General features: G+C 61.3%; 3 protein-coding genes and 1 pseudogene across 7 annotated transcripts in view; 2 read left to right on the top strand and 2 right to left on the bottom strand.

Annotated features, from left to right (window-relative positions):
* The first annotated feature begins 1,028 nt into the window (after positions 1 to 1,028).
* Positions 1,029 to 12,767, top strand: PEX10 (peroxisomal biogenesis factor 10). Of its 4 annotated transcripts, none has more exons than XM_039876903.1 (6): positions 1,029 to 1,201; positions 2,111 to 2,191; positions 2,657 to 3,063; positions 3,929 to 4,104; positions 4,223 to 4,358; positions 12,635 to 12,767. In XM_039876903.1, the coding sequence occupies exons 1-6, from the start codon at positions 1,090 to 1,092 to the stop codon at positions 12,674 to 12,676; spliced, it is 954 nt and encodes a 317-aa protein (XP_039732837.1). In that variant the 5' UTR covers positions 1,029 to 1,089; the 3' UTR covers positions 12,677 to 12,767. The 4 variants fall into 4 exon arrangements, with proteins under 4 accessions (XP_039732837.1, XP_039732836.1, XP_039732839.1 ...); XM_039876902.1 differs by lacking the exon at positions 12,635 to 12,767 and adding an exon at positions 5,508 to 7,211; XM_039876905.1 differs by lacking the exon at positions 3,929 to 4,104.
* On the bottom strand, positions 7,408 to 17,915 carry RER1 (retention in endoplasmic reticulum sorting receptor 1). Of its 2 annotated transcripts, XR_005655865.1 has the most exons (8): positions 17,756 to 17,915; positions 14,279 to 14,366; positions 12,767 to 12,871; positions 10,920 to 11,019; positions 9,580 to 9,658; positions 8,511 to 8,646; positions 7,895 to 8,034; positions 7,408 to 7,744 (listed from the first exon to the last, which is right to left on the bottom strand). XR_005655865.1 is itself a non-coding variant. In XM_039876906.1 (7 exons), the coding sequence occupies exons 2-7, from the start codon at positions 14,357 to 14,359 to the stop codon at positions 7,945 to 7,947; spliced, it is 591 nt and encodes a 196-aa protein (XP_039732840.1). In that variant the 5' UTR covers positions 14,360 to 14,366; positions 17,756 to 17,915; the 3' UTR covers positions 7,408 to 7,944. The 2 variants fall into 2 exon arrangements, 1 of the variants encoding a protein (XP_039732840.1); XM_039876906.1 differs by having other exon boundaries at positions 7,408 to 8,034.
* On the bottom strand, positions 15,785 to 15,903 carry LOC120614133 (uncharacterized; annotated as a pseudogene).
* Positions 17,916 to 18,021: 106 nt separating the features above from the next.
* Positions 18,022 to 22,304, top strand: part of MORN1 (MORN repeat containing 1) — a 48,390-nt gene continuing 44,107 nt past the window's right edge. Inside the window, 5 exon segments of the mRNA XM_039876907.1 lie at positions 18,022 to 18,263; positions 19,308 to 19,379; positions 20,108 to 20,206; positions 20,736 to 20,846; positions 21,877 to 22,003. Coding sequence (XP_039732841.1) covers positions 18,188 to 18,263; positions 19,308 to 19,379; positions 20,108 to 20,206; positions 20,736 to 20,846; positions 21,877 to 22,003 — 485 coding nt within the window. The 5' untranslated portion in view covers positions 18,022 to 18,187.

The raw sequence follows: 22,304 nt of genomic DNA, 5'->3' as shown, positions 1-22,304 counted from the left end.
CTCCATGGCTCCAGGGGGCCAGGTGCTTCCCTCAGTGCCAACAGGGCAGGGTGCTTCTCCTCCAGTGACAGGCTGGCCTGGGGACACTTGTCTGTCTGGGGCGCCCCCTGCCCTCCCTCCACCAGGTGGCCGCTAGGGCAGGGGTGCAGACTTGATCTGCTCTGGGCCTCAAGCTCTCCCCGCACAATCCCTCCTCCCACTTTCCTACACCCAGGTCCCTCCAGACCAGCGGCTCAAGTCCAGCTGTGGCCCGTGGCTGGGCGATAGGCTCTCCCAGCTCTGTTCTCTCTGGTGTGTGGCCTCGGCAAGTCCCCCAGGCCTCCCTAGGTCCTTCCTCTGTGAGCAGAGAGGCCGGGAGGGGTCAGGCGTCCGTGCTGTGGAGCCTGCTACGGGGCAGCCTGGTGGGTGAGTGGAGGTGCCTGTCTTGTCGTGATCGTGATTCACAAAAATCCCAGCTGCTGCCCCCAGCCTGGGTCCCCAGAGCACCTTTGGAGAGGCCCAGAGGGGAGGCTCCAGCCCACAGGGGGCTCCCAGTGAGGTCCCTTAGGGTCAGAACACAAAGGAGGTGCCTGGCCTAGTGCGGGATGCCGCATCCACCTCCGATGCCCGGGCACCCAACTGGCCCACTGCCCTTATCATCCCGGCCCCGGAGGGCGGGAGAGCGGGCGAGGCTCCCAGACCTCATGGAGGGTCAGCGCCCGCCTCCGCTTCCGCCGTCCCTGGGGCTTGTCCCACGCTCGGCTCTCCAAGAAGCAGCCAGATCAGCTTTCAAACCCAGAAGCACCATGGCGTCCTGGGCCCTGGGTCAGGCCCCAGTCCCGGAATCCCCCCGCCCTCTTGGTCACCTACGCACCTCGCGCACGCATGTGCCCGACCCAGTCCCGGCCTCCAGCCCGAGGGTCCGGGTTGCAGCGCACGCCCCGCCCCACGCCCCGCCCCCCGAGAGCGCGGGCCCGTCAGCCCTCTCGCCCCGCCCCTCGGGCCGTGACGTACAAGGTGTGCGCCGCACGCCCAGCCCGGCCGTCAGCAGGCACCGCCTGCGTGGGCGTGGCCATCGGGGTCTCCGCGGCCCTCGGGGTCTCCGCGGCCATGGCTCCCGCAGCTGCCAGCCCCCCGGAGGTGGTTCGCGCGGCGCAGAAGGACGACTACTACCGCGGCGGGTTGCGGAGCGCAGCGGGCAGCGCCCTCCACAGCTTGGCGGGTGAGGCCACGCGGGGCCGGGTGGAGGTGTCCTAGGTGTCCTCGCGGGTGAGCCAAGAGGTCCAGCCCGGCGTCCGAGGCCGCTGCCTGCACTGAGTGACCTGCGCAGCCAAAAAGATCTGGCCCCCGTGGGTGGTCCTGGGCGCCGCGCTGCGAGGTGGGCGGATGAGCCCCTAGACCCCGCCCGGCTCTGCCACCCCGGTCACCTGGGCCAGGCCCTGCGCACCCTAACTGCTGGGTGGGGGTTGGAGTGGGGCCAGGTGTGGAGAAAGGAAGGGCCGAGGGTGGGAGCGTGGGGTGGCTTCCGGACGACAGCGCCGAAGGGAGACGGGCTGGGTGGCCATCAGCAGGCTTTGAACAGGGGAGGGACAGGCTCAGAACAAATGGTGTGTATATCATATTACGAACACTGTGATTTAGCGTTAGCTACTTCTTTCAATACTTTACAAATAGTTACTCCTCAAAATATTTCTAAGAGATAGGACTTGTCATTCCCATCCTCAGCGATACAGAAATTGGGATTCCTGGGTGATGGCGAAGTTGCTTGAGGTCACAACCAGCAAGGTGGGGAGCTGGGAGTGGATGCTGGACAGTGGTCTCGCTTGTGCTCAGTCACTGTCCTACACTGTCCTGTGGCCCTTCTGGGCTCTAGAACACTTGGAGGGGGGCCCAGGGGGAGGTGGCTGCAGGTTGGGTTTCAGGAGACTCGGTGGCCCAGGCAAGGCAGGCGCAGATAGAGCAGAGTGGGCGGCACCAGATGCCAGGGGAGAGAGGAGAGTGATTTAGGACAGTCTCGGCTTCGAGTAAAGTGGTTGGGATGGGCCTTGGCAGGAGGGCGGCAGAGCATCGTTCTTGTTCCTTACCGGCCCACCGGCCCCCACCCCCAGAGAAATAATGCTGTTTCTTTCAGGTGCGAAGAAGTGGCTGGAGTGGAGGAGAGAAGTCGAGCTGCTGTCAGATGTAGCCTACTTCAGCCTCACCACACTTGCAGGTAGCACCCCTGTGAGACCTTGGGACCGAGGGCCTCAACACACACCAAGCCCAGAGGACGGGAAGGGGCTGACAGCAGAGTACGAAGCTCCTGGGGGCCTTCCCAGTGTCCCTGGGGCTGGCCTGGATGCATCCTCAGGGAAGGGGAGGACCCGAGACCCACCGCTAGCAGGAGGCCAGGCCCCAAGCCCCAGCCAGGGCCTCTGAAAGCTCTGTTCACCTGTGACCTTTCATCCTGTGTCCCTGGGGACCTTGCACAGGGTGCCACTGACACCGTTTCTCTGTGGCTGAACCCGTGCTCCCCACACTGAGCCCCGTCAGCAGAGCATGGGCGGCGAGGCCCTGGCGGAGCATCGTCCCTTAGAGGAAAGGCGGGGCCCCGGTGGAGTGCCAGATCTGGCGCAGAGAAGGAAAGGGCTGGCAGGTCCTGCCTCAGACTCTCATGTGCGCATCCCCTTGTCCCCAGGCTACCAGACCCTCGGGGAGGAGTACGTCGGGGTCGTCCAGGTGGACCGGTCCCGGAGCCAAGTGCCCTCAGGGCTACGCCGCGGCGTGCTGGTCGCTCTGCACACTGTCCTGCCCTACTTGCTGGACAAGGCCCTGCTGCACCTGGAGCATGAGCTGCAGGCCGACGGCGATGGCGCCCGGCCCTTGCAGGGCAGCCTGGCGCCTGGCGTTCGTGGCCGGTCGGCGGTGAGGCGCTGGGTGCACCAGCAGGCGGCCACCCTGACGGAGCAGCAGAGGAAGATGCTCCTGCGGGCCGCGCTGGTGCTCAGGCAGGGCCTGGGCTGTCTGCAGCGGCTCCACGTTGCCTGGTTCTACATCCATGGCGCCTTCTACCACCTGGCCAAGCGGCTCACGGGAGTCACCTATGTGAGTGTGGGCACCGCCCAGGCGGCTCGATTCTGGTTCACGTGCAGAGCTGGCTCTTCAGGCCCTCTGTGGACTGGCACGGGGCCGGGGCCGGGGCCGAGAGCCTCGACTGGCCTTGCTGGTCCATGTTTTGCTAATGGGCCCAAGGAAGTCCATTCTCCATACACCCCGCGGGTGGGCAAGTCCGCCTGCCGGCAGCCAGCACATGTAGGCCAGCCTAGGTGCTAGGCCGGGCGCCCTGCCCTTTCCTGTAAGCACGGGCCCGGCCCTGGGCTCCCGGGTCCTATGACCACTCTTCTCAGACTGCCCTGAGGGAAGATCAGGTGACGGTGACCCCACGGTGTCCACGTGGGCCCTGTCACTGCCTGCCTTCTTTCTGGTTCTCAGCCGATACCTCGCTTCCAGATTCATCCAGAAAGACCTCCTCAGGCCCCTGCCTGCGGAGCGGGAGCTTCTGTCCCTGTAGCAGAGATGCTGCTTGGCGGCGTCCGGCACGTGGGCCTTTCCTCTTGCCCCGCTGGGTGCTCCCCAGCCTTCTCTGCTGACTCCCCTTTGAGGTGCCCCCCAAACCCTCACCTGCACACAGCCAGTGATCTGCAGACTTCCCGGCTCAGCGCCTGGCCCGTCGGGAGTGAGCCCCGCGCTGTCCAGCAGCATCCCCTGACTGCCCGCCCACCGGTGCTCAGGCCCCGCAGGGTCCTCCTCACTAGCCCAGCCCCGTGGTCCTCCTGTCCCCACTGTGCGCCAAGAGGGCAGAGTTTGGCCTCATTTGATGGGGCACTTGAGTACTAGAGGAGGCCTGCCTGCCAAGCTGCCCAGTCTTTGTGCCAGCTGATCATGTGACTCCCCTCGGGGTCCTCGACAGCTCCGCGTCCACCGCCCGCCCACAGAGGACTCGCGGGCTCACACAAGCTACAGGCTGCTGGGGCTCGTCTCGCTGCTGCACCTGGCCCTGTCCGTGGGCCTGCAGCTACACGGCTTCCGACAGAGGCAGCGTGCGCGGCGGGAGTGGAAGCTGCACCGCGGCCTGTCTCACCGCAGGTGCGCGGGGCTGGCACCAAGGGCGCGGGGTCTCAGTGCGGGCTCGCTGCCGGCTGCGGGGGCCGAGCATCCCTGCACTCAGCAAGGCCTGCGAGGCTCAGCTCCCCTCCCCCCACAGGAGCCACGTGGAAGAGAGAGCGGTCTCCAGAAGCTCCCTGTGCACTCTGTGCCTGGAGGAGCGCAGGCACGCGACTGCCACGCCCTGCGGCCACCTCTTCTGCTGGGAGTGCATCACCCAGTGGTGCGACACCAAGGTCAGCCGTGGTTCTGCAGTGCAGGCTCCCCCGGCAGGTGTGCGGCCGCCCGGGGCTGCAGTCGGGAGCCTGCCTCTGAAACCTCTCCTCAGGGAGGCGGGTGGGCATCTCTGTGGAAGCCCCCAGGTAAGCCAGGTAGAGAGCTGTATCGGGGGTCGAGGCGTTGCCATTGCTGTGCTGACGCTTTGCCGAAAGCTGGAAAAGCTGAGCGTCCCCTCCTGGGAGGCCCTGGCCTGCCCGCACAGGCGGGGCCCTCCTCTCCAGCTGGACAGGCGCCCCTTGTGGCTGCCCACGTGGGCGTCCCAGGACGCAGAGCTGCCTGGCCTGGCCTTTGAGACCTCACGCTGTTGGGATACTGAGTCAGATGGCTAGTGCAGGGGACACCATGCCACCTCTCACCTGCATGCTGACCCCAGAGTGGGGTTATTCCTGGGCCCCCACACACCACCTCTGCTGGCCTCTGCTGGCGAGCTCAGCCCAAATCCAGGTACGGCAGGTACAGCCCCCGTGTTTCCTGTGCCGCTTTAATCCCTGAGCTGTTACCCACCTGAGGACGCTCATGTCAACATCAGCCATGGGTGGGGGCTGATCTAGGACCTGCACTTGGGTCCTGTGCGGTTTCAGCCCAGGCTGCTCCGGGTCCCCCACGTCTGCCTCGAGGGAACCCCAGGAGCACAGGTGCTGCCGCCCCAACTGCGTGGGCCTCACGTGGTGCCGGCGGGAGAGCCGCCCGCCCTCTGGGGCCAGAGGGAACCTGACCTGGTTTCAGTCCAGATGGTCCTTAGGGGTGGGACCACCAGGCCTGAGGAAATGGACAGTGGACAGGTATGTTCGTCCTAGAACCTCGCAAGAGGCTCAGGCAGCCAGTCGTCCAGCAGCTGAGACCCCGAGGTGTCTGGGTCCCCCTGCTCCTCTCAACACATCGGTAGCTGCCACGTGGACAGGCTGGCTGTCTCCTCAGCCTGACCACTGTCCCCTGCTCCTTGACACCCAGGGTTAAGGCCTTCCCTTCAGGTTTGACTTCTGAAGAAAGGCCGACTTTTCGGTCAAGTTGAACAGAAACACCCAGCGTTGCTGGCGATGCCAGTCGGGGAGGGCCCGCAGTGGTCTTGCAGGGGACAGTCCACATGACCTCTCCTTCCCCCACAGACGGAGTGTCCCCTGTGCAGGGAGAAGTTCCCTCCCCAGAAGCTCGTCTACCTGCGGCACTTCCGGTGATTACAGGACAGAGGGATGCAGGAGTCACCTGACGTCAAGAAGACACTTGATTCACAAGGTTAACTTGCACAGGAATCACAAAACTGTAAAATTTTCTACTTTAGTCACATAAGATGCTACGCCAGCAGCTCAGGACAGAAGCTGGACGGCTGGTCCGAGGCGTCCAGGGCCAAGTTTGGGCGGGGCTCCATCCAGCTGTTCCTCGAGCCTGTGGAGGTGGTGGTGGGACCCAGTGGCAGGACACTGGCCAGGACCCAGTGGGGGGCCCCCACCACCCCCACTGTGGCACAGCCCGGTCACTCTTTCGGGAAATGGCACTGCTTGGAACGAGGTTCTGAGTTTGCGTCCCTCCCCCAAACCGCAAGTATTTCAGAAACAGGCCCGGAAACGCTTTTTCCGTTTCCATGATGAGACACTGAGCCAAACCAGGTGGACAGCAAGGTTCAGCCCGAACGGCGAGTGCTGAGTGAGGGCAGGGGACGGAGCTGTCCTGGTGATGCAGTCAGCCTGCCAGCCCCGCCACCAGGGCTGGTGGCCGGGGCCAGGCACGTCCACTCACAGGAGAAACCGAGGGCTCCGCGTGCCTCAGGTTTGTGACCAGTTCAGAAAGCTGCCGTCGCGTCCTAGCCTTGGGTAGCTGTGCAGGGGTCGCTCCTGCTCAGGGCTCCAGGGACAGCTAGCTTGAGTGAGGAGTCTGCCTTCCTGACACCTGGCCCACAAACGGTGCCCTGGAGGCCTGGCAGGACAGCTGCTACACTAGGTCATCTCCGTCCAGCCTGCTTCCTGCCACTTTGTTATCGTAAGGGATCCGAAACTACTTGTACCAGATACAGGACTTTGCCGAAGGTCCCTTAAGAAACAAGTTCCACGAAGTGCTAGGACGTTAAAGCCGTCAGAGTGACGTGAAAATCAGGTCTGACAATAGTGGGTACAAAATGCCCTCCCTGGGACGTCTGGTCCAGGGCAGAGGCCCGCACCGACCCCCCTCAGAGTGACTCAGCAGCTGTCCAGGAATAGACACGGCTCAGCAGGCCTCGCTCGTGGAAGGTCAGCTGCCAGGGACGCCGTGCTGACCTCACCTAGACGAGGAGCCCCAGAGCGGCCTCCCTCATGCCCGAGACCTTCAGTGACGCTCCGACCACGCGCACACGACTCCCGCCCGCCTGACCGGAGCGGTGCCAGGAGACGGCGCGCGCGTTGAGGAAACGGGCCTGAGCACCTCAGGGCTCCAGTGTCAGGAAAGTACCGATCTGGAATGTCATTTAAATAAAAGTTTAAAACACACGGTCTCTACGTGGCCTTCTAAGACCTAGAGCAGCTCAGTTCAGGCCTGTAAACATGGGCATGACAGACACAGTTGGGGTCCAAGACCCCAAAACGATGGCCAACAGTGCGCTCAGGGTGACGAGGGAGCCCCCTCCAGACCCGGGAGAAAAGACCGACTTCAGTGCCCACCCCAGTGACAACCACAGTCATGCCGACTGTCCCGTCTGCAGCACTTGGCAAACGCGGTTCACTCCCCGGGGCCTGTGGTACTCCCGACGGGCTAGGCTGGCCTGCAGCGAGCTGCGGCATTCAGATAGAGACTACACGAGAAAGGGGACACCGTGTTTAATAAAGTTGGAATTAAAAAGTCACGTAGTAAAATGGTTACGAGAACTCGTTTTATCACATCAAAAAGAAGTCGACGTGCACGGCAGCGCCCTCCCCAGAGCGCAGCGGCGTCGGAAGCCACAGGCCCGCACCGACCGTGCCGGCCTGGCGCAGGGGCTGCTGCGCAGAAACACAGTCACCAGCTTTCTATGTATGAAAGAAATGTGTCAAAATAATCTCAAACGATTAAAATATATATTTATAATTCCAGGCCCAAAAGCAATCACGGTAGTTAACAGAGTTTTGAGTCATTACGATACAGGCCAACTTCAAACGCCGCTGCTGGGATGAAAATGGGAAACTGGCATGAGAGCCCAGCGTTACTGGGGAGTCACCTTTCAAACGTCAGGCTCCTTCCAACACGCGGCACTCAGGCTGGCGTCGTCCCCAGCTGGGGGACGTGCCCACGGGCGTCCTCGGGGAGAGGCGGCGGCTGGCGTGCAGCCTGGGCCCTCATACCCGCCGCCCGCCCAGCCTGCGGCTAAGGTTCTGTCCGTTTAAACACCTGAACGTCACTGAAAAAGAGATCAATGCAATTCAGTTTAAGTGCCAGTTTCTTCAAGAACCTGATATTTCAATTACAAATAACTGAAGCTCCTCTTTAAAAAGAAAATCCGACTCCCTCATCATCGACTACGTTATGTGAAGAAAGAAGGCGTTCTCACGATGGCTCGAACCCGCCTCAGGCTCCGAGGGAGGGAAGCGCCTGCCGCGTCTAACTTGCGAACGTCTTGCCCGCATCCTCCTTCCCCTTGTACGTCCTCTTGCCGTGCGTGAAGGGGATGTACCGGTACTTTATCATGTGCTGGGGACAGACAGACAGACAGACCAGGTTCAGAACAGCTTTCCGATGGGCCACGTCCTCGCGCCAGGCGACAAAACCAGGCCCCCAGCAGTGCGCTCCCAGGCCCCCGCCAGAAGCAGCCCCCGGCGCACAGGACAGGCCCTGGGGTGGGGTGCCCCACTGGGCTGTGCAGGCCTATCTGCCCAGGCCTGTTCAGGGGAACGTCATCATCCAGCAGGTCCTGACTGACCCGGGAGGGGGCACAACCAAGGGCCATTCCTGTGCCGCCCAAGAGCCCGCCCCCAGCTCCGGGCTGGGGTACAGTGCCACGCTGGCTGGCCTTGGTGGGGGGAAGCGGGGCACCGTGTCCCCGTCCCAGGCCCGCACAGAGCTGCCCGCTGCCCCGTGTGGATAAGGCAGGGTCCGCATCAGCCTCCCGTGTCGCAGGCCTGCGCCCGGCGCGCCCGCCTTTCCCAGCGCAGCCGTGAGGCTTTCACCTTGATCTGCCTCTTCATGGTGATGCAGAACAGCATGACGAAGTACATGACCAAGATGGGCCAGAACACCGGGACATTGAACGCCTCGAAGAAGGTGCAGACCATGGCCACCAGGATGCCCTTGGTGGCTGCGTGCCTGAAAGGAGAGGAGGTCAGTTCGGGGACAGCGGCACGGCGCTGCCCCCAAGGGCCAGGCACAGACTCGGAGACACACTGCGTGCATTTCACGCGTGCCGCGCGACGCGGAGCCCGCGGTCTGCCCAGCCTCGTGTCTGCTGCCGGGCCGGCCGTCTGGAGAACCCCACGTGCTGAGCCCCCAGGGTCACATGCGTCCAGAGGACCAAGCAGCACCCAGGCGCTCCTGCCGCTCAGGGCCTGGCCACCTCCCGGCTCTTCCTCGGGCTGCCAGGCCCCGGCCCTGCCAGCACTGCACGCTCGCTGCCCCCAGACCTGCCAGGCCCCGGCCAGACCCTGGCGAAGGGGCAGGAGCTCATGGCCTTCAGTTTTCTGATCCATCAAATACAGGACAGAGGCCAGAGTCCCCATCGCTCTGACAGCAGGGGGTCCCCCTGTCCACCTGCCACACATACACTCGTCCCATCACACAGATGCCGCCACCTGCAGGAGGTCTGGGGGACAAGCCAACCCCCACTCCTGGGCAGCAGCTGTCCCCGAGGCTGCGCCTGCCCTGGAATGGCCCAGCCCTGCATCTGTCAGACACGTGGCCGGAACCACAAGGCACTGCATGCATGGAGCATGGCCGGCAGTCTGGGGCACAGGGCCACGACTGGCTGTGCGGCCTGTCCTTCCTGAGGGAGTCTGCGACACTCTCGGGACACCGTGGCCGAAAGCAGGCTCCCCCACCGCCCGCTTCAGAGTGCTTCAGCAGTAACTTGCAACCGAGAAGCACCGGGTACTGGGCTCCCTCAGAAGCACAGCACTCCAATTTTGGGTGAACAAATGTTCAAAACAAACCAAAGTCATTTAAGAACTCTAACTCCCTGGCCAGCTAGAGCAAAAGCGGTCTGAATGAACACTGGAGAACAAATATCTTTAGGAATCAACTCACCAGAATTTAAACTCCGGAAGCCTCCGAATGAACGGCCGGAACTCCTCGTTCTGTTTCGTTGGTAAGGAGGGACCGTCATCTGAAAAACAGAGCGGCTGTCAGAAGCAGCAGATGTCTCCTCTTTATTTCTGTGACTACACGTGCTCGTTTTCCCCTAAAACTTCTGAACTAAAAAACCTAATGTGTGAAATACAGATTCATTTCACTAAACCGCAGACCAAAAGGGGCTCTTAGCAGAGTTAGAAACCAATTTACAGCTTTAGAAGACTCATGTTAGACTTAAAAAAAAACTGCTACGTGACTTAAACGGTTGCACAGAAGTTCAACTACACACCCATTTTCGGGGACACGTCAACTGCACTACACGAAGGTACGTGAAGGAAACAGGCGTGAACGGTCGCACACGTGGGGAACGGTCGCCACGCTGTGTCTGCTCTCCGGGGCACGGGCTACAGGGACCATCGCCCTCCTCTGGGACCTGAGAGCCAGGCCCGTGGGGGTGGGGTCCACACACCTGTCTCGCCTCGTCTCGCCTCGCCCCACCTGAGACAAGTGCCTCCCGGTACAGACCGAGAAACTGAGGCTAGCATCACGAATTGAAAGAGTTGTTTCCTTTCGTGTGTCCATTAACTTGTCTCTAAAGCAAATCACAGGCTTCTGGTCGCAGCGGGAATGGCCTGGAGAAAATGCCACGCACTCAGCGTCTCTGTGACAGGGAGGGCTCCGCGGGCAGCCCAGCTTTCCCGGCAGTGACGACAGACGTGCCGGGACAGACGACTCATCCTCTGTTCAGGCCGCTGCCCGGCTGGCCAGTCAGGCGTGGACTTGGGCCCCACCTGGCCCAGGCATGGCCAGGACAGCGTGAGTCAGGAACCTTCAACTCGCCATCCTGGGAAATCTGACCACCACCCACCCGGGCTGGCCATAGTGGGCAGGGTCCAAGTGGCCTCTGTTGGCCACAGCGAGCTGCCCGGGAAAACCTCTGGCTCTGCGAGAAGGGGACCTAACTGCTGCTGTGAGGGTGACTGAAAGAAGGCTGGCTCTTTAGGAAGGTGTACATCCCTGTGCCACTGACTGCCATGTGACCCTGGACAAGCTACGTGACGCTGGGTCTCCGTTCCCTCGTCTGCGTGTCAGGGGTGACAGAAGGAACAGGCTGCCCCCACGGGGTGGTTAAGAGGGTTCAATGAATCGTTCTACAAACAAATTTATCATCGTCACCAAAGTCCCCGGCATTAAACACCAAGAGACGGTCTCAAAATCTGGATTTCAGATGTTTCTAGAGAGAACGAGCAGCCCCGTGAAGTACAGATCACAGCTCTCCCCCGGCCGACAGCTACCTGAGTCCTCCATGAGCGAAGGGTCCACTTTTGGAGAAAGAAAAGCTATGAAGAGATTGAGGTGGTAGATTCCCAAGGCGTAGGTGACAATGTACCATCCCTGGAGAGAAGAGAGACAGATCAGAGCTGCTCCGGCCGCCCACACCCTGAGCCGAGCCCGCCAACATCCCAGGACCTCCAGACCTGGGGTGGTACGAGGGCCAGTGGAGGGCAGGGAACCTCCATGGTGACGGTTTATGTCAAACTGCTCTGTAGGTCTCGACAGCGGGCGAGCAGAAGGGTCCAGTTAGATGCACGAAACACCTGCGGCCACGGGCCCCCACCGGAAGCGCGGCAGGAAGGGCGGTTCGCGGAGTCCAGGCCAAGCTGCACCGCAGCGGGGCACGGCCGGGCACTGAGCGACGCTGCTGCGCCCGGCTCCAGACGCCCTGCCGTCAGCCGAGGGCCACCTGAGCTGCCACAGCACTGCCCAAGACACGCTGGCTGACACTCCCGCTACCACACACTTTGTCACGAGTGATCATCATCTTTCCCGGAAGAAATCCAGAACCAGAAATCAAGAATGAGGTGCGAAAAGCGTTTTGGAGCCAAACCTTCCTCAGGAGACCTGAAGGGGGAACGCCCGCACAGGTGCACACACGACACACCTACCTGCAACCAACTTGTTTCTAAAAGCAGCGGGTTTATCCGACCAGAACCAGGACTGCACCGCGTTCCCAATTTTATAAGCCCAAAAATTCTCATGCAAACAAAACGAAATCTTTCTGCCTTAAACTTTTTTAAGTCAGAAAACTAAAAACTAGATGTGAGAAGCTAGTTTACTGCTCACACGGCCTGTGTGCGGGGCCAGGCCTGAGGGGCACCCTATCAGGTACAAACCTGTGTGGGAGGCGCCCATGCCACTTAATCCCCTAAATCAAGGTTTCTGGGTCATTCTTTCCATTGGAGAACAGAGCCCCAGCTTTCATAAAATCTAAAGTCGATGGAATTCAACATTAACTTCAGACCTCCTGTAGATCAGACCAGCTGCAGTCGCCCAGAGCGCGGCCCCCGCCCCCTGGAACCGCACAGGGTCTGCTCGAGGGACAGGAGCTCCATGGATTTTCAGGGAGAACGTCCCCCGGTACTGACACATCGTAGCATCCAGTAAATAAATCAGAGACCACATCCCCTTCAATCTTAGGAAAGACCCAGAAAGAAAGTGTTGCTTTAAATGAGGAAACATCTTTCTCAGCTCCAGAAAAAATCACCCTGGACAAGGCCTTGAACCCGCCTTCTGCTGGACACAAGGCAACATCGAAGCACCTCCTCTCAGAAGAACCTGCGTCTAGGCACCAGGGGGGTCGCTGGAGGGGCGATACACGCCACCTTCAGTCCCCAGTCTCCCCCTCGGCCTCACAAGAGGTGTGACTCAAACAAGTGAACCTTCAGGAGCCAACACTGCCCATGGCACCCAAGGAATGAGGCGGCTGGTCCACAGTTACTTGTCCCCAGGTTTCCAGCCCTGAGTCTCGAGCCAGGGGTGGAGGGTGCACCAAAGGGTACGCTGCCCAGGCTGGGGGTTGGGAAGGGGTAGCACTGACAGTTTCGCCAGGCCCAGACTGTCACTGAGACTGTCCTGGGGACTCTAAAGTGTGACAAAGGCAGGATGAACTGTAAGCGATCCTAGTTTAAAAACGTCACTGAAATTTTTCTTACGTCTGTTGCTTAACTAGAAAGTGACTGGAGACCATTTCTTTCACCGCGAACCCACCTAATCCAGAGAGAGAATGAAACACCAACATCCCGACCCACAGCGCACTCAGGTTAAGGTGGAGGCGCTCGGCGCTCGGCTCAGCCACACCTACCTGCAACAGGTAAACCCGAATCATGTAGACGAAGCTCAGGCCCAGCGTCACCACCCATCGCACGGCTGTGTACGGTGTGGACTTGTCCAGCCAGGACTGGTAGATCTGGAACGGTTAAGAGTTTGCATGCGTCACGGACACCCGCCACTCCTACCACACAGCGCACTCCCACGGTCTGCTTGGCCCGCATGGCACCCGCGCAAAGCGATGGGCGATCCCAAGTTCATTGGCACCGGTTCCTGAGACAGGTCCGACCCTTGAGCAAAAACATTACAGAACGGCCTCAGAGCAGATGGCCCTACGGCCTCAGCAGAGGGCTCACCGTGGGGCGACACGTTTCCAGCCCCACAGAGGCCCGACGACCGGCCGCGGCAGACGGATGCGCACATCCTGGAGTCACCACACTGCACGCCGTCCCGCCCCACGGCCCACTTCCCCCAGAGCCGGTCCCAGCCCTGCCAGGACCCGCACGTGGTGGCCACCAGACCAGCCGAGGACTTTATGAAGGGACTCCTAGAGTTTTACACACATACAGGTGTGTATGTGTGCGTCATTAGCATACGTGTCTAATTTTACTTTTGAAACTTCAATTTGTAAGTTTTAATTGTGAAAATTTTCAACTAGTCTTAAAAATAAAGAGAATAACAAATTGGGAGTTATGAACCAGTCACAGACACATGACATGCAGCACGGGGAACACAGCCGTCAGAGCTGCGCAGCAGGGTGCCAGTGGGGACCAGATCTCCTGGGGGGTCGCTTCATAAACAATACATCTGACCCTGCGCTGAACACCTGAAACTCACGTGACATCGAATGTCAACGCCAAATAGGACATTTTAAAAAAACAAATACATTTTTATGCTAAATTTAAAAAAGTAAACAACATATAAGTCCACGTAAACCTATCACCAGCTTCAGTAACTGTTAAGTTTTCCAAAATTCTTTTAAAGTTTAAAAATGGGTAACATTTTAACTCTGAGCACAAGCAGTGCCGCACTCAGACTGCCTCCGCGACCGAAGCTCACACACGTGCCAGAGGGCCAGGTCAGGCCTGCTGGCCACCACGGGGCTCGTCACCGCCCACGGGCTGGGTTCCAACAGTCGTGTGCAGACCCGTGTAAGATGGGGTGCGAGGGCCCCTCCCCCGGGCCACGTGGACATGGTGGCCGGGAGAGGGGACAGCAAAGCAGAGCAGGGGCCGCCACCAACAAAGCTATACTGCCTGGGGGTTCAGATGGTCTCACGGTTTTAAAGGGTAAAAAACCACGCGGAAGACAAGCACATGGCGGAGGCTGCGGGGGCCCAGGCCTGACGCGCAGCTGGCGAGCCCTGTGCCACGGTCGTGGGCACGTTCACGGCAGGGAGAGCACTTCTGAGAGTGAGACCCTCAGGCTCCCCACCTCCGCGGACGCGAGCACGCCCCCCCGCCCCCCAACCTCCGCCCAGGGAAACGTCCCAAGGTCAACAGTCCCTTGTTCAAATATTTGCCCAGCACACCCGCAACCAACCGACCTGTCCGAGTCTGGTGAAGAATCTGTACACCACCGAAGGCTTCCCATGGACGGAGTCTCCGACGCTGTCCCCCTCGGACATTCTGCAGCTGAGGAAACACAAGACACGTTTAAATCCAGTTAAATGCTTTCAAAGGTCTGATCACCTTCTACCCACTCAGCCTCGTTCCCCGCCAGCATCAGCGCGTCCGCCAGGACTGAGCACGGCAGCCAGTCTCTCTCTGGGTGCCTTTTCCACTGCCGCCTCAAAAAAGAAACAGGCGGGTGACACACTGTGGCGGAGAGCCAGGAAGGCACGTGACATGCAAAGCAGCAAGGGTGAACTTTCACTTCTGCTGCCCTCACCTGGACCACATCCCCCAGGTCCCCCTGGAGCCCGGGCCTAGTCCCTCCCCATCCGCCCCCGGGGCTCCCCTGCACCCCCTCTCCTCTAGGCCCTGTCCCGACCTCCACCCGAGCTGCTCCCCCCAACGCCAGCAGCCAGCGGCGCATCTCCTGGTCTCCTCGGAGCCAGGCTCCCCCCTCACGAAGAGAAGTGAGCCACACACGAGTCCCAGGCAGCCAGCTGCCCTGGCCCAGCCCCTCGCCTGTGAGTGGATGTGACCCTACCTGCTCGTGGCTGTTTTTAACATGCTGTTCTGATTCCCTGAGGGGTGACCTGCACAAACCCTGAGCACCAGTGAGCCAGGTGGCATCACCCCATTTTACTACGGAGGGTCACATCTCAAATGGTCCCAGCCACCTGCCCGAGGTCAGGAGCAGCTCTGCCTGAGCCCAACCCAGTCTCTGACCTCAGTGCCTGCACTGGCGTGGGCCGCTGCCCAGACCTCGGACAAGCAGGGTCCAGAGGACAGAGGCGCTGGGCGTCCCTAAGCTGGTGCAGATGCCAGGGCAGAGCTCACTGCTGCCCCCAACCTGGTGCCACCACAGGGCTGCGGGGCAGAGGCGGACTCCAGCTCCAAGTGTCTCCAAGGCCCAGAGCTGTGTGGCCTCGAGGCCTCCGTCTCGTCTGGAAACGGTGCTCACAGACCTAGCAGCTCCAGCCACCCACGGACAGCGAAGCCAGGCTCCCCGCGGCTCGGTCGCCCAGCCCCAGCCTGCCCACAGCGGGCAGAACCCGAGCCGCCACTCCCCAACCGCGTCTGCACTGCGCCGACCCAGAAGGCAGCGGCTGGAGATGAGGTCCAGGGTCTCCAATACAGGTCCTTTCCCACGACAACTGCAACATTAAAGTAACCATGTGGACACGTCTCGTTACAAGTGTGAGTAGGACTCCGTGACACCATTTCCTGGAGCTGCCACATGGGTGGGGCAGAGTTCCAGAAGTGTCAGGCTGCAGCCAAGAACCACCCTTTGCCCTCCCAGGACAGGCATGAGCTAGGCCCACAGGCTGAACAGGTGGAGGACGCCCCCGTGCCCCGTCTTTTCAGAGGTGTCACGGATTCACAGTCAACCGGGGGTAGAGCGGGGTAGGCTGTACTTTATTTTGTTGTTATTATTTTTTTAACGTCTACAGCACCTGGTCTTCCGAGGTGGTCTCCCATCCAAGTACTAACCAGGCCCGACCCTGCTTAGCTTCCGAACTCAGACGGGATCGGGTGCGTTCAGGGTGGCGTGGCCATCGTGGGATGCTGTAGTTTAAAAGGAGCTGCATCGAAACGCACTCCCTGGGCCACCCAGCCCCCAGCTCAGGCCGAGGCCGAAGCCCTGCCCGTCTCGCAGCCTGCCCTCGGCTCCTTTCACGCTTCCCTGATTTACTTTTTCAGAACCAACGTGTTCCCCCTTCAAACGCTTGCTACTTCAACTGAGACGGTGAGGGCAGTCGTCAGAGAGAAGCGTCGGCTGTCCCTGCAAAGTACACACTCGAAGCAGAAACAGCCGCTCAGGGCTTCTCGCTCTCCGCACCCAGCACCTGGGGGTCATCCAAAAACACACGAGTGATTGCGGATTTTCTGACCAGTGATGGACACGTTAAAACACAACGCACACCTTCGTCGAACTCACCACCAGTAATGTTAAGGATGGGAACCCTGGAGGCAAGCGGCCTGCTTTTTAGTGTCCAGGCTGTCCCTTCGTAGCCGGGTCACCTAGGTACGACCCGGGACACCACATTTCAGCACACCTCATTCCAATCTGCGAAACAGCCAACAGCGCCTCGGCGCCCTCCTCCCGGGCTCTGGGGGCCTCAGCACTGGGTGCCAGGCCCGTCCCGCTGCCAGTACCGCAGGAGGGAGCCCGTGGCCTCCCTCGGTCGCCTGACCTGTCCCTAGCTGGGGCTGGCCCTCGCACGAGCAGTCCTGTCTGCGACTCTCTTCCCTCAGCTGGGCCTAAAGGCCACCTCTTCGAAGAGACCCTCCAAGACCGCCCCGTCCTCCCTTAGGTCTCATTACCCTGTGTGTATTTCTTCTGGCTCATTCCCCTCTAGAGTGCAAGCTCCTTGCGGTGACGGGCCCTCTCTGGCCCACTCTGAGCACACCGCCCAGAAGAGTCTGTCACTCAGCTGCCGATGGGAAGCTTTCTGTTGAACTCCGCTGCCTCTCAGCCACGAAGGAAACAAAGTAAAAGACAAGACAAAACTACTCCCAGGAGAGACCAAGTCGCACCTGAAACTGAGTGTGGCCTGTCCCCTGCCATTATCCACCGCCCCCACCCCCGTTTCCAGGGGTGGTCACCCCCTCGAAGTGAGCACTGCCATACAGGATCCTGTCCTCTGCATGGCGCATTCGGGGTCACGGCTAGCTGGGCTCCCCCTCCCTAATTCCTGGGTCCCTTGCATGACACTGTCACCTCTGGTGCTGTTCCCTCTGCTGAAATGCCCTCCCAGACCTCGTCGGCTCATCTTGGCGAGGCTCCTCCCTCCTCTGGGCGTGCCATCTTACACGTCTCCCCACCTGGCCAGATGCACAGGGCACCTGACTGCGGGCACCTCCCACCCTCGACGGGGTCCCAGCTTCGGTCACCGAGGCCCCTCTACTCACGCACGGGAATCCCACCTCACGCATTCTCGCGACGTGAAGCGCCAACCCAACCGAGCAGAACGCGCTTCGGGAAAACTTCCAGCGCCACCGGCGCCTCTCCCGTCAGACGCAAGGGAACCGAGCCCAGCTGTCCGCCGGCGGGGGCGGCTCTGGGCGCCAAGACCCGCGGGAGCCCGTCGGAAGCGTCGGCCTGGACAACTTACGACTCTGCCACCTGAGTCTGCGCTAGTAACAAAACGTCACCTCGAACAGCCCAACTGCCCCTGACGCCTCGCTACCCAAGCCCTAGAGACAAGCGAGGAAACCGAGGGGCGAGCAACCGCCCCCACACCACGCGGGGGCGGCCCAGGACGCGCCTGCGGGCCGGGCGGAGCCGGTCACCGCGCCGACCCCGGGGGCCGGCGCCGTCCATCGCGGTCCCGCCTATCCCGCCCGCATCTGCCCACAGGCCCAGGCGCCCCGACCCCTGCTTATCCCGGTCCTCGTCCGCCCGCCCGCACCTCGCGGCTCTGTTGCGGCCGAGCGCGGTCTCCGAGGGCCGCGGGGAGGAGGGCGCGAGCAGGGGCCGCGCCGGCGCTTTGCTCGGTCCGGGAAGGGGCAACCGAGCACTTCCGCTCCGTACTGCGCGGCACCGCCTCCGGGCCTCCAAGATGGCCGCCTGGGCGGGGCCGAGGGCCTCCAACCATTTCCGCTTCCGGCGACGGCGCTCAGGCGGTTGGAGGGGCGGTCCTCTCGGCGGAAGAAACGTAAGCGGCGGAAATGCGCCGCGCCGCGCAGTCGCAGTCGCGTCCTCTGGCTCCGAGCCCGCACGAATCCGCTCCAGAGATTGTTATTGCCCAGGGAATGGGCCCCCCGCGGCCACGCCCCCTAGCGACCGACGAGCCAATGGGGGAGGGACTTGCTGGTTGCTAAGGGAAACCGCTAGTGGCAAGATGGAAGCCTCCAGCCAGAGAAACCCTAGCTCCCGCCTGCAGCGCCGGGACCTGCCCCGGCGGCCGCCGCAGGATGGTAACGGCTGCTGGCCCGGGCCGGACGACGGGGCGGGTGGCCGGCGGCCCTGCACCCTACCGGACCTACGTAGGAGTAGGAGGGAGGCGGGCAGGGCCCCGGATCCGGGACTGGAACCTTTGTCCCCCGATCCCAGAGGGGCTCCACCTTGCGCCCCTACGAGCCCCCGCCGGTACTCCCGGAGTCCTCGTCGCCTCTGACCCTGGAAGGGGCGCGCCTCTGCGGTGGGCGGGGCCCTGAGACCTGGAGACCGAGCTGGGAAGAACCGGAGCCTGGACGTGCTGTTCATAGATTTGATAGGAGCTGTGCTTAGAGGGACCGGAGTAAACTCCGAGTCCACGCCACTACCTTTAGGTAGAGCCTGACCCTCTATGACAGATGCGGTAGTCTAGTCTTACCCACACTTTCCTAGAACGGCTCCCTGCAAGTTGTGCTTTAAAAACAGCAGGACTCTGGGTGGGGTTGGGGGGTCTGCCCTTTCCAGGACCTGCCAGAGTTGGGAGTTGGGGCATAGTGGGTGGGCTCAGCAACTGAATGGCAAAAGATGGGCAGGCGCTCCTTGAGTGCAAAGTGGGTTTTGTCCTGAGGCAACAGGAGGCCATTGGAGGGTCCCTGCAGAGAAATGGCAGAGTGGGCTCTTTGCCTCACTGTGCCCTCACCTTTCTCTGGCTAATTAGGCTCAGCTCAAATGTCCCCTCTCCAGGAAGGCTCCCAACCCTTCCATCAAACCCTCCCCACACCACTGTGCCTCTCATGGCCCCTGCACTCATTTGTCCTAACCCACCTCCCACAGACACATGCTCATGAGGTCTGGTGCGCAGTCAAATGATATAGTAGATGGATGGCAGTAAACAGGACATGTGCTGACCCCAAAGCTGAACCTTTGGGCAGCAGTACTGGGGAGTTCACAGGAGGCGAAGTGCACAGACACCTTGGAGGCCCCTAAAGGGGTGTCGCATGCTGTCCCCACCTGCGTGTTTTTTGGATGTCAGCCAGATCGCCTGTGTCATGTGCTCACCTGTGCATCCTCTCTTCAATATTCAGGTTACGGTGTCTACGTATACCCGAATTCTTTCTTCCGATATGAAGGAGAGTGGAAAGGAGGGAAGACACATGGTAAGAAACATCTGTGGCCTCTTCCCACAGCAGCCAGCTCACAGGTGACAGCCTGTTTCCTCAGGGCGCTTGGGGTGGGCAGGTGGCACCGGTGCCAGCTGCACTGGGCCCTCATGGTCTCACTATGGCCGAGGAAAGGCTACTTCCTGCAGCACAGGGGCTCGTGAGCCAAGACGCCCTGGTGCTGCCCCAGCAGCCCGCGGCAAGGCCAGGCAGCAGCGCCGGAGTTGGTCTGCCACCTTCTCACAGGCAGGGAGGCCGCAAGCTGGAAATCCTCCCTAAGGCTTTAGTTCCTCTTTGTCAAAGCAGAAGTAATGGCGGTAACTTTGCAGTTGATCCCTGATGGGGGCGGCGGGGAGCTTACCTGCTTTTGTAGAAAGTCTCAGTGGGAGTCACCTGGCAGGCTCCCCGGCAGTGGGGCCCAGACGTCCCACAGCTGTGCTCAGTTTCATGTCTGTCTGGGTTCTGCCTGTTCACATCCGCTGCCTGCTTTTCTGCTGGACGATCAGTCTTCTGGTATTTTCTTAGATGAGCTCTTGTGTCTGTTGTTGAATCTCGATCACGTGTCAAATGTTTTAACTGATAACCGCGTCTGCAGGTGAGCTTGCAGAGAGCACGCGCTGGATGAGAGATGGAGGCACGCATGGGGACCTGAGCCCTTTGAAACCCGGCCACCTGTGGGCACTCCCCACCGCTGTCTGACTTCGCATTACGATTTCTTTCACCAGGTCGTGGGAAGCTGCTGTTTAAAGATGGAAGTTTCTACGAAGGCGAGTTTGTGCACGGGGAGATCACGGGAAAAGGCCGCCGGCTCTGGGCCGCATCAGGTCAGCTGCGGAGACAGCCGCGGGCACGCCAACCCCTTGCTCATAAACCAAACCCAACAGAAGGTGGTCCCTCCCTTCCGGATGCGGAAGACGCTTCCATCTGTAAACTGGGGTGCCTAGTAACAGCCTGGGACAGGGTGACTGCCGTGACACCCACGACTTGGCCAGGGACTGTCTCCAGAGCCTCAGACCTTCACGGGCAAGCATGGGGGCAGTTCTCAGTGGACAGAAGGCACACCCCACGGATGCTGGGACCCATCGATGCTCACAGAGGGTCAGCGTAGGGTACACTCACATGACTAGGGGGTCAGATGCCCCTGCGGAGACCGGGGGGCAGGTCCAGATCCACCTGACCCCACTTCTTCTCATTAGCCAGGGTCGGAAATAATATAAAGAGACTCATCTGTTCTGAAGTAGCACCAGCTGCCACTGTTACTCAAGGGATAGGTGGGAACTGACTTGTCCCGCAGAGAACACAGGGGACAGCTCTGTCCCTGAACATCTGTTTCTCCCTCCTTGTCCACCCCAGGGAACACCTATTCCGGACAGTTTGTTTTGGGAGAGCCTCAAGGCCATGGCGTCCTGCAGTACAAAGCCGGCGGGCGTTACGAAGGAGCGTTCCATCATGGCATGAGAGAAGGTCCGATGCCACCGGGCCCCAGGGCGCCTGCCTAATACGCGGGAGTCAGCAGGCCTGGATGGGCTCAGGGACCCGCACTTGACTGGGGAGCCTGGTGCCCACTCGGGGCCGGGAACCGCTGCCCCGGCCTGACTTCGGAGGTGGGACCGGAGGTGACGATGTGCTCCTGCTTCGGTCCCGGGGACCGTGCCGGGTGCGCTTGAGCGTGCGGTGCTGTGCCTGTGACATGGGTCGTGTATCCACTAACCACCGCTGTGCCACAACCCATCCGAAGCCTAGTACCTCAAAACCACCACCATGGTCCCATGGTCTGGCCTGGGCTTGGCTGGACAGGCCTTCTGGCCTCGCGTGGGGTCACCACACAGCTGCAGTCAGGGTGGCTGCGCAAGGGTGCTGGGTGTTAGGCTCCCAGAGGCCAGAAATGCCAGCCCTGTGAGGGCCTCCGCTGGGTCACGTCCCCGACTCTGCAGGCAGAGCAAGTCCGGAGGCCACATGGGTGGGGGGCAGGCTGCCGCTGGCTGTGGCCGCAGCGCTCACGGTCCCGGAAGAGCAGCGGGAGGGGCCGGCAGAGTGGTCACAGGGCATTGGAGCAGAGTGAAGGCCTCTCCCTCTGCGCCGCCCCCCAGCCCGCCCACTTGCTGCACTAGGAGCTGGACCCCCGGCACCTCCCGGCTTCCAGAACCGGAAGATGCCACACCCACCGCAGCCCCGCCCGACAGCCTTGCTCTGCCCACCTGGCGCCCAGGCACGCAGGGTGGTCCCGTAGACCTGCAGACCCGCACCCCCACACACCGCCGCGGTCAGCTTCTGCACGGGGGTCTCGGGCCTGTCAGGCCGCCCACCCTCACCTAGGACCTTTGTGAGCTGGCCCCGGAGCTGCTCCGCCAGCGCCGTTGGAAATCAAACTCTCCACCTTTGGAGGCCCCTGGGGGTGGGGGTGCTGAGTCCTGCCCCCGCTGCTACCTTGTCCTAAAGTCACCACCTTCCTCCTCCTGGCATGGTGACGCTAGCCTCTCGGCTTATTCCCTAGGACACGGGTGTCTGGTGGACCAGGACGGGCAGGTGTACCAGGGCTGGTTCCACAACGACAAGCGGCACGGCCACGGGCAGATGACCTTCCAGTGAGTGCGCCCGCGCCTGTCCCGCACCCCACCCCTGTCCGTAAAGTGCGGCTGTGTCTGGTGTGACTACGGTCCCCTCACCGGGACTGGTCATTTACGCGGTTAGTAAAACACTGCACCACCACCGCGCCTCCCCCGCAATAAAACAAAACTGCCTCGTGGGCAGGGGGTGTGCAGCCCCAGAGGCCTCCCTTCCTTCTGGCTGGACACCAAGCCTCCTGAGCTCCTGGGCCAGCTTCTCATGCAAAACCCTGCCACTGGGATTTGTGGGTTCACCTCCCTTTCCTTCAGCGTTGTCCTCTCCAAATCCTGCACACTGGGGCGGGGGGGGGGGTGC

Source organism: Pteropus medius, unplaced genomic scaffold (assembly GCF_902729225.1).
Source record: "Pteropus medius unplaced genomic scaffold, Ma_sr-lr_union100, whole genome shotgun sequence".
In the NCBI taxonomy this organism is placed as follows: Eukaryota; Metazoa; Chordata; class Mammalia; order Chiroptera; family Pteropodidae; genus Pteropus; species Pteropus medius.
This window is presented reverse-complemented; position numbering and strand designations above follow the sequence as displayed.

Bases quoted from the DNA above. Each gene is read 5' to 3' on its own strand.
- PEX10 (XM_039876902.1), top strand. From the start codon at position 1,090: ATGGCTCCCGCAGCTGCCAGCCCCCCGGAGGTGGTTCGCGCGGCGCAG. The intron at 2,192-2,656 runs GTAGCACCCCTG...CCTTGTCCCCAG, and splicing joins CAGCCTCACCACACTTGCAG to GCTACCAGACCCTCGGGGAG. The intron at 3,064-3,928 runs GTGAGTGTGGGC...GGTCCTCGACAG, and splicing joins GGCTCACGGGAGTCACCTAT to CTCCGCGTCCACCGCCCGCC.
- RER1 (XM_039876906.1), bottom strand. From the start codon at position 14,359: ATGTCCGAGGGGGACAGCGTCGGAGACTCCGTCCATGGGAAGCCTTCG. The intron at 12,872-14,278 runs GTCGGTTGGTTG...TAACCGTTCCAG, and splicing joins TCTTCACCAGACTCGGACAG to ATCTACCAGTCCTGGCTGGA. The intron at 11,020-12,766 runs GTAGGTGTGGCT...TCTTCTCTCCAG, and splicing joins TTCGGGTTTACCTGTTGCAG to GGATGGTACATTGTCACCTA.